General features: G+C 39.7%; 1 protein-coding gene across 2 annotated transcripts in view; it reads right to left on the bottom strand.

Moving 5' to 3' along the window:
• Positions 1 to 10,266, bottom strand: part of ERO1B (endoplasmic reticulum oxidoreductase 1 beta) — a 29,466-nt gene extending 19,200 nt beyond the window's left edge. For both annotated transcript variants that reach the window (XM_074162249.1, XM_074162241.1), the window contains exons 1-2: positions 9,913 to 10,266; positions 5,110 to 5,229 (exon numbers count right to left, since the gene is read on the bottom strand). In XM_074162249.1, coding sequence (XP_074018350.1) covers positions 5,110 to 5,229; positions 9,913 to 10,014 — 222 coding nt within the window. In that variant the 5' untranslated portion in view covers positions 10,015 to 10,266. The remainder of the gene's footprint in view (positions 1 to 5,109; positions 5,230 to 9,912) is intronic.
• Between the last annotated feature and the right edge of the window lie 550 nt (positions 10,267 to 10,816).

Genomic DNA, 10,816 nt, shown 5'->3' on the forward strand with positions numbered 1-10,816 from the left:
AAACAAAGTTTGCAATCAACACTTACATAAGGCAATTTTAAAAGAAAGAGCTCTCAGTAAAACATTTCAAATTAAAGGATACAAGGAAAAAGGGTTAAATTTAGTACTTTAAGTCTGGGGAGGGATTTGTAGGGGTCTGGTTGGTTGGTTTTTTAACTACTTTCCCTCTGAGTATATAAGCTGAAGCTTGCTGCAGTGGAATTATTAGTGATCATGGTTTCCAGCATACACAAACACATAGTACATTAAAGCGCAAATTAAATCTCTCACCACTAATATAACTTCAAATCAGTAAATAAACTATTAAAAAAAAAAAAGAAGGTAAATCAGACACATGCAGCTCTTAAATGGCTGTATTTACAATCGGTTGCGGTTTTACTATACTGATCAATAAAATACATGTGATGGAGGACACACTAGTGCACAAGTATACCGATTGAAGTAAGTGCTTGAATGATTTCAGATTTCAAGCAATAAAACCAGGCAATCATTACTGCACATCATAGCTAGTCAAGGAAGAATGAGTATCATAATGGCCTCAAATTAGAGAGCTGATATGGTACAAATATAAATAATGAAGAGAAACCACTTCAGAAACATTACCAGCAAACCCTGTGACGATTAGTGTTCCTATTTGTCATCAAATGGCACCATAAAGGTAGGAAGTACCACATATATTAGTATCTAATAAATGGCAAGAGATTCAAACACTTTACTACATTTCACTTGCATTGTCAATGTGAAAGTCAGTGGAAAAAAACAAAGTAAATAAAATCACAGCTTTCCTTTACATTAACCGTATATATACTAACAAACAGCAGTGATAAAAAAAAAACCTTGACCTTGTCACTCCTAAACTGAAGACTACAGACCTCAGAAACCCTGCAGAAGTACACCATCTTTGTATTTTATTTGTAATGTTATAGTTCAAAGTCTTTATCCTCAGTAGCAACCACTATTTACCAGATAAAGTCAGTTTTCAAACTTTCAAAGCAATAGAAAAAACCATAACAAAAATTACTTCTATTATTTTGTTTTCCTTTAGCACATCATACTAGTTTTCTTCAGTTGATAAGTACTATTCATGAAGATATTCAACTGAAGTCACTACTTGTAGGCAAGAACCTACACCCTGAATGATTTGATGTATTACTTCTTGTTTGAAACTGTTGAAGATATTGAATTTTATTCTGTAGCCAGACACAGGAGGAGTTCTACAAAAAGCACTGCAGAATTTAGCCTGATACCCCAAGCATGGCATCAGGTCCTAGAGCAGTTTCAATAGAAAAATTTAAGAATTATAAATATGCTTATAAAAATTATTTAAATCTATAAATCTTAAGTCAGAAAACTAATCCTTATGCTTGCTTATGGGAAACAATACATACAAGCTCTCCAGTAAATTAATAGTGACACACTATAAAGAACAATATTCTTGCTATACCTAACGTGTTAAAAGATTGAGGCTAAATGCTTCATCAATTTAGTTTTCAGAAAGACATGTTTTCCCCCTATATGTAGGGATAATTTTCTAATTCATGTAATTTATATGCTATACTTTTACTTTACATAAGGAGAAACATAGACAGGAAACAAAGCTTAAATGCTTTAAGGGAGCAGCCCCTTAAGCAAAAAATTGGCAACTGAACTATAAATGCTACGCTCTGATGAACTTGGGAATCCACTGTATGTGGTAGCTGAAGGATTCCTCCTATGATAAAAGAAACAAACTATTCAATCTTTTAATTTGGAGAAAAACTGAAATCACTGAGGCGTCTTGAACAACTATTCCATTAAAAAACCACTTTACGCTTTGAACACATTTAACTGGCAGAGTACACGTATACTGGATCAGTGATTTGCTCTATGTGGCCTGTTTCAGGGTCGGAGGGGAAATACAGTAATGGAAGCCCAATGGCTACACTCGCTGAACTGACAAACCAGAGCCCCAGCAATAAAAAAAAAAAAATAAATATCAAATTCAATTATTTTCTCCAGCATTATACATAGTATACTAAGCATAAGGAAAACTAGATCAATATGTCTCTAATACAAAGCAGGCACAATATGAACAATCTGAGATGAATTATAGCCAGATTTTACTCTCCCTCTAGTCTATTCTCTTAATTTTGACAGCTAAGAAAAATCAAAACTATGTACCAGAAATAAAGAAACAACCTTTAACACTTGAGGGATAAATTGTTCTGTGGTACTATGTACCCAAACTAAAGCAAAATAAAAGAACTCCCTCTTCAAATGTTCTATCAATACCACAAAAGATCCCCAAAGCACAAAACTTTGACTTGCTCAACTGCCCTTTATTATACTAAATTCCTCTACCAAACCTTTCAGCAAGTAAGTTCCTTCTGTATTTTCAAAATACGCATACAAAATTAACTGCTGTATAACATCTGAAGGAAAGACTGTTTTCCAGGTTTCCATTTTGATGTACTTATTCAGCCTGACTAGGAATTATAAATTCATCTTTTAAAATGTTAAAGAGATTCCTCAGTTAAAAAAACCTAACCAGACATTAAGCAGATGGTACAACTTCTTAGGAGTGATGACAACTGTCTTCTAGTTACAGTTCAAGCCATGCTAGCACAGATACACTAAAAGAAGAGATTGTAGGTTGCTTTTCCCACCCCATTTCCTCTATTCAATCCACAAACTCCATCCCTAGAAAAAAAATTAAAGTTTTAGAATCTTTTCTACTTGTTCACTCATCTTCTTAAATAAAGCACTAAAGTGTTATATTTTATATCACCTTCACAATAAGCACTTTATATAAAACAAGCCCCTCCCACCAATTTCTACCAAAAAACCCCAAACCAGCTAACACAGACTACAGCCTTATTCAAAGTAAACTCTAACAATAAAAAATGCTAGCACACTTTGGAAGATACAAGTAACTAGGCAGCCACTGTTCTTACACAGAGGAACACTATAAATAAAGGAATACTGCTGCCTAACCTGCAGATTAATTCAGAAAGAACACCTGCAAATCAAGATGTACTAGTCCCAGAATGATTCAAGAGCACTAAAAACCAAACACACACACTTGGGAGCCAACCTGAGGTTGTACAGCACTTGCACTTTAATCAGTACCAATCATGTGCTGACTATATAGAACACCCCTCTACTTTCTTCAGGGTCTGAAGTACTAGATTTCATTATTACCGTCTAGAGTATTATTCAATACTTGTCACAGATTAAAAGTTAGATTCCTTACCACAAGGCTTCCATAGTTTGTGTGTTTTGATGTATAAAACTATAGAGACAACATTTTTTATTCCTTTATTTCTTTCATTGAGAAGTGTTCCACTATCTATAAACCACCTACCACAATTTCAGCAATGCTTTAAATATAAAGTTTTCTTTGGTCTTTAAATAAGAACTAGTTAGTCCATTCAGTATTATACGTTAATGTTTGAGTTCTTTTATGGCTCTTGAACTAGTAACACAATGGGATGACTGTGACTGTAGCTACAAAAGTTCATGATTCAAATTCTTATTACAAATTCAATTACTTCAGAGTAGGAGTGTTTTCACTCCCAAAACAAGTATACTCCCCCTACGCTTATTCAGTATTTAGCTATGCTGTAGTTGACCTAGATGATTATTGCCTACCCTCACAATTTCCACATCCATCTATGTGCTTAATAGCACTTCTGTGATTCTGTGCAGGGACATAAAAACACCTGTTGTTTATTTAGAGTGGAAAGGGTGAAAAACGTTCTGACTTACTCAGTTTGCTTGTTCAACACAAATTCTTCCCTGTCACAAATAGCAGTACTAAATGTCTGGTGATGGGAGGACTGCACATTGGCCCTTGCAATTGCCCATCTATTAGGAAGATCAGTATGAAAGATGAGGTAGGATTACAACAGACCATTAAAGTATTATCTGCAGAACTGCTGTTGAAATGAAGATTAGCTCTAAATTTGCAAGATGAAATTACTGTTGTATAAAACCTTGTATACCTGTTGCTCCTCTTCTTCAAATACTTTGGTTTGTATCTGTTGCCTTTGGAGAATCTAATTACCACTACTATGTGATGCATTATCACTGAAGTTGCACATATCTTGTGTCTCCTGAAGAGTGAAGTTAGAACTGTATCACGTAGCAGGAGGAGATTCAGGGTGATGTTACACAGTACTGCTTGCTCAGACTAGAAAGGGAAGATTCTAACACTTTTTTCTCCTTCCTCACATTCATAACTGCATCTTGCATGAGTCTAATACTTGTCTGATTCCAGATCAGCTAGATAACTTGCTACATCCTGGAAAGAAAAAAAAAAGAACAACAACAAAAACCCCCAAAAAACCCCTCCAAACCAAACATCTAAACTAAAAATCTACCAGGTTAAAAAGTGATGCATTGGCCTAATGCAGAGTCAGACAAGCCCAAGAGCTAGAAGTAGGGACAAGCAGAAAAGGCAGGATGGTCTGCCCTAAAGGAGTGAAACCTCCTTTTTCCAGTGGCAGGCAACCATCTGATTAGCTCAGGCAAAATGCAACCTCATTTTCAAGTTAAGCATATCCGAAAACAGAAGTACCAGGCTACAAACTTTTATTTTGCTCATCGGATTAAACATTTTTTTCCTCTGTATTAGAAACTCATAAAAAAGTGATATTAAATACTGCTTGAAAGTTGAATATGTTTACCTATTTTTCAAAGGAGCAACAGTTCTCTAGACGACAAACACTAAAATCAAAACTAAGACAGCAACTTACAGGAAAAGAAATCATTGCAACATTTCCATTTCAAATTACGTACATTTCTTAGAAGACAAGTACTGCGTGCTGTCAGAAAGTTGCTAATATGCAATCCTCTTTAGATGCAGCAGTACAAAGATACTACCTTTAAAATTACCACTTAGCAGTTGAATGAAAGCAGTCATGAATTACTGTCACTGACTCCAGGATTAATACAGCAAACATGACTTATTACCAACATAACTGTCAGGGACTAAAAACCTGCTACAACCAAATTAAAGAGTTGTGGGCTTCTGAAAGACAACTTAATGCAGACAAGTTGGTTTGATATGTAATCCTCCCTATATCTTCTGGATTTAAATTATTCAGGAAAATACTATTCTAATTGTACCTTGTAGTATCTGAAGTAATCACGTTCTTGCAGTTTCTGTATTTTGGGGAAGATCTTGAAAGTATTGAAGTCATCGATGCTTTCTATATCACATAAACAATCATCTAGGACTCCTGTGAGCTATTAAAAAAATACATTAAAATGTATTTTTAGTAATGCAATATTAACTACAGAAAAATCCTGTAAAGAGAAAAAATGGCAGTCAAAATAAATACTAGTTAAATGCAGCTCCATAGCATATAATTTATTTCTCACCATTAAAATACTCTGGAACATACCTTACACACTCAGAATTAGAAAATAACAGATCTTAGCACTTTGTGAGCTTCAGTCCCACTCCAAATGCAATGCTGAATCAACATTAGCCAGATTAACAATTTCAGGCCTGAAATTTGTTGACAGATTCATCATATAGAATTTTCTGCCGAATGAGCAGCAAGATTTTCCAACCTACGAACGCACATTAGAACATCAGAGCAGCATACCAAGTATTCTCCTAGCAAACACTGATTAGTTGAATTGCCTAAAAAATGCATTTGTCATCTTATAATTCTTCTCAAAGTGTAAGAACACTCCACCTAGTTTCTTTAGAGGCATGGTAGAAAAGGGAATATGTACTTCTGTGCCCAAGAAGTTAGTAACAGTTAAATTCTACAAATAGGTCCCTGCACCTGGTTTTCCTATTTTGTAAAGCTATAAGTCTACTATGAAACTAAGTCTGACCATTCCCTCTTTCTGTGCTAGGACAGCAAGCTGGTTCGAGGCACTACACTAGCTTAAGACCACCTCTATGAAAAGGAGCACACACAAGTGCAGAAGTGCTACTGTCAGCACAGGATAGGAAGGCAGGACTGTGCAAGTCACAGAGAGGACAGGCCCAACCGACTTAGTGTACTAAGCTACAGCAACAGTTCCTCCGAGACCCTGACAATGTCTTAGTGAAATGTGGAAACACTGAAAGTGTGATTCTGTGAACTTTATGATAAATTTTGTTAAATCTAAACTAGCTACTCCTAAGCATAGTTTCTTAAACAACTATAAACATGTTTGAAAGGCCTTTCAAATGTTAAGTTTGAAAGCTTTAAACCATATCTAAAGGAATGCAACCAAACACTGCTGTTACTACTACTCTTCAGCCAGACGAGAAATTCATTGACACACAGGATGGCATAGGAAGCATATAAAATAGGAAAAGCCTACACATATCTTGCATGGGCTTAGGAGAACTTTTAACTATTAAAAGGTTATGTGCAAAAGCAGTCGGAAAATATTTTGTGGCTTTTTTTCTCCACAGATTTCACATAGCTGAGATTATGAAATCATCTAATCTGTTTTATGCATGATAAATCACTCCACTACTTTACAGAACAGATACCCTTATATAACCAAGCTTGATGTAAGAGAGACACTAGAAACCAAATTGTAAGCTTCTGCTCTTTTATGAAGCATAAAGAAGGCCTGGAAAATGGATTTTCCCCAAACCCCCATGAGAATAAAGAGGTGAGAGTATGGCAATAAGGCATTTAAGTAGAAAATTCACCTTATGTAGAACCTGCTTTTCCTGAGGCACTAAATAGGCTGTCACAATTCTGCAGAGTAGATAGGGCAATGAAGTAAAATTCATTTAAGGGGAAGTTACTTTACCCAAAGTCTTCCAATGCTGTTATGCTTGCCTTTGTTAATGTTATCTAACTTCAAAGCTGGGCAAACAGCTATGAAAGACAATATGTGCAATTACAGGTTTTTCACAAAGCCAAGAAAGCTCACAGTCCACGTGACTGCCAACTTCAAAGTCAGAAGACAAAACTCGTTATTATTGATACTTACAGAAATAAAAACCCCATGCATTTTAATCTATAATGATTTCATTAAAAATTTCAAGTTTTCTTATCAGTTACACATAGGCAGAAATTAATTTTGCAGTCTTCACAGGTAACGCCATATCACAAAACAAACAGCAGTACACTTCATTATAATATAAAAAGGCAAAAAGACAACTGAACATTCTGCTCAAATATTACTAAACCATAAACAGGATAAACCTCAGGTGAAAAGCAATAATTTATTAAGCTGAAAGCAGTAGGAAAGACCTGAGAAATTTTCTTTGGACTCAGAAGATAAAGAGTAGGAAACTATTTTGATGACCACCTCATGACACTATCCACTGCTTACAAAAATATTTTTACCACCTATGCAAAACTGAAAATGCTTTTTCAGGGGAAAATGTTCCAAATAAACATGCAGTAGTTACACTCAGTGTCAAATTCCCATGGAAAAATAAAAAGCTGCAGTCTTTTTATTCAACTAAGATGGCAAACTAATGGAGATCACACCTCCATTTGCCAGATGTCTCTGATAAAAAACTCAGTTCTAAGAACATCTTTCAAAATGCAGTACAGTTTACTTAGAACGTTATGTAGTTTCAGAAATACCCCCCTTCCCCCCTCAAACTAGAACTGGTCTAAGAAATTAAGAGAAAAAATAATTTAGCATAGCAAAAGCAAACAAATGAAATTCTCCATTTCTTTTTCACAACTTTTTCAGAACTGGAACAGTTAGCTCCCTGTGTACACAAAATAGCAAAATCAATGTTTCCTTGGAAGGCATGCTCTAAAATTAAACTATGCTATATGCGTACCAAACCACAATTTGCAAAATGGTTTGACAGCACATATGAAACACCAACACTGCACATCAGTGGAGTTGGTTCATAGCACACTAATCCAACAGCAACACAGGCTTCAAGTACTCCAGTTAGAAGTTTTTTATTAGTCCAGGTGTAGTCTTCAGTGCTCTCACTTGTGTAATGATGGAACACTTTAAGAACATGCCGAAATTTTTTTTTTTGTCAACACCTGGATCTTCCAGCAAATTCTTTTTCAAACTAGAGACATCAAAATAAGAATAGTGCATTACACAGTTAAAATTATGTATTGCAAGACCTACTTTGCTATTGACACAAGTGGTATTTGCCTTTTTTTAATTGAGCTATACTAGTTAACTTAGTCCACAAATATAGAGTCAAATGTACTGTAAGCTATCACAACTTGTATTACAATGGCCAAATAACAAGCTTTCTTTTCATCTGCTAATTACTTTGAACTCTACAATAAACTCTAAAAGCATTAGCCTACTATAGTTTGTGTCCAAGAAGTCATCTGACATTCAATAGCTGCTATTTCTTCTATATTTTAAGTATGCTTATCAAAATATTTCCATGTATTGTCAAACCTAGTTTAGTTCTTGTACAGATATCAGAGCTGTACTGGAGACGTTAAACTTCTAACTTATCTTCTCCAAGATAAATCAACCTTTCAGAAGAAAAGGTCAACATCCAACCTGCATCAATTTCTCCTTATGAAATCTGGAAAGAGAAATGTATTCAGCACTTCAACATTAAGAAATACCAGAATAAATGCATATACTAGCAAGCAGTCATACAAACAACCTTATTAGTGTTATCAGGTTGTTGTAGTTTAATTGCTTCAACAATTAAAAGACCACCTGGGACTCCTTGTTTTGTTCCTTAATGTTTTACTTTGCCATAGCTACACAATGAAAGAAAAGTTATAGGTAACATGAGTCCAAAAACTAATGGCTAGCTTATCTTTTCCTTGTACAAGTCAAACTTTAGGAACTTAAACGCTGAGTACAATATGCTAACGATTTTATGAAATAGCAACAACCAATCTCTCTGGCAAGCACCATAAGAAAACCATGCCAGTTTGTTAATGGCTTCTTTAAGAATCCCAATTCAATTAGCATTTAGTTACGCTAAAATAGCTACTAAAATAAGAAATTTTTAAACCTGAAAAAACCTCAACTTATATAAAAAAAATCTGCAATAAAAGCTATCTATTCTTGACTACTCTAGTCACTGCCTTGGACAGTCACTTACAATATAGCATGCCATACAAAGCAGAAATTTAGAAAATGTAAGAAAAATAATAATCAGATACAGAAGAAAAAATTTGCTTCACATGGACATAGTATTTCTGTATCAACTCACTCTAACGTCTTTAGCCCAGCTGAAATCCTTCCCTACTTGACACCATCTATTACTTCAGTCACAGTCATACTGCTGCTGAATAGCAAACTCCCAACTACAGACACTTGTCCTTCTGAGGCTATGAAGACATTTCACAGAAAGAAGGGGCACTCTCATCCTGCTCTGTAATACAGGCAAACAGACACGACCTAAACACAAGCTAAGCCCGGGCACTGATATTACTATTGGAACATATGGCAACATATTGGAACATCGACTCTCTAAGGACACCGAAGTTTCTGCCTAAAAGGCAAGGGCATGTTCCAACCCAGAGCTCCTCAATCCAACACCCCACAGACAGCGAGCACTGTTACCTAGATTAAACAACTCCTCGGTATAGCTGGACCGCTATTTAAGGGCGCTACCAGTGGTTCACAAGTCAACCAACTTCTCCCCCGGCTGTGGCAACGGGGCCCCACAGACCGGAGGCAGCGGAGGCCCCAGGCGTGATCCCAGCAAGCAGCAACCGCCGGGTATCGAAGAGGAACGACGTGGGGCTACCGACTTCACCGAAGGATCCCCAGACTTCGCCGCCGGGGAGGCTGCACAGGACACGGCCCGAAGCTGCCCTCTCCCGCCACGACCCCCGAAGCACCCGCGACAGGGAGGACCTCTGCTCCCCTTGCCCTCAGGGAGGGCTCCACAGCCCTACCCGCAGCCGGTGGGGCACCCTGGCCGGCCACGCTTCCTTCCTTCCCCCCTCCCCACCATGAAGGGACCCTGCTGCATCGTCCCACCCGCCGCTAGGTTCCTACCTGGGCCTCCACTATCAGGACGCAGCTGAGCACCGCCAGCAACCGCGTTGCCAACCCTGCCCTCGCCGCTCTGCTCCGGACGGCGGTACCGCCGCCTCTCATGCTGCTGCTGCTGCTGCCGCCGCTCCGCCCGCCGCGGCTGACGGGGGAGGGCGGCCCTCACCCTGCCGCGCAGCAGCAGCAGCAGCCGCCGCCGCCACAGGAAGGAGACCGATAGACGGGATAACCAGGGCTCGGCAACGGTGGCAGCGTCTCCTCCCGGCAGGAGCTGTCGGGCGGGGGCGCCGCGCTCACCTCAACCTGCCCGCGCGCTGCTGCTGCTGCGGCCGCGGTCGCCACAGCACCGACGCGCGCACACGCACCTCTCGCGCAACCACCGCCACGGCTGCCCAACCGCCCGCTTCCCTGGCGGCCGCGCGGCATCCCGGGAACTGTAGTCCGCCGGGACTGGGCGGGGCCGGGAGGGGTGCGGCGACCAATGGGAGAGGACCACGCGCGCCTCCAAAACAAGCGGCGAGGGAGGGACTGCTGGGCGCGTGCGCGCGGGGCCGCTTGCCGACGCGTGAGGGGAGGCGTGAGCGGGGCGATGGCGGCGAACGGCGGCGTTCCTCGGCGGGCCGTCCGTGCCGTCTGCCACTGCCGCCGGTAATATGCGGCGACGCGGGGTGGGGCCGCGCTATCCCTGCGCTACGTTGTTTTGTTAGGCAGCGCCCCGGGTCCCCCCGCCCCGCCGTTGGACGGGAGGGGGCCGCCACCGGCGGGAAGGGGAAATGTCCGGTGTTTACCGGCACCTGCCTCCGGCCTTCGGGGGTGTCGCACAGAGACAAAAATTCCTACTAGAGGCTTCCGGTCTTCCTGCTCTGGAGGGCTGGGAAGTGCTCTGGAGGTGAATTGTGTTGAGCGT

The sequence above is a fragment of the Numenius arquata genome, chromosome 2 (assembly GCF_964106895.1).
Source record: "Numenius arquata chromosome 2, bNumArq3.hap1.1, whole genome shotgun sequence".
NCBI lineage: Eukaryota > Metazoa > Chordata > Aves > Charadriiformes > Scolopacidae > Numenius > Numenius arquata.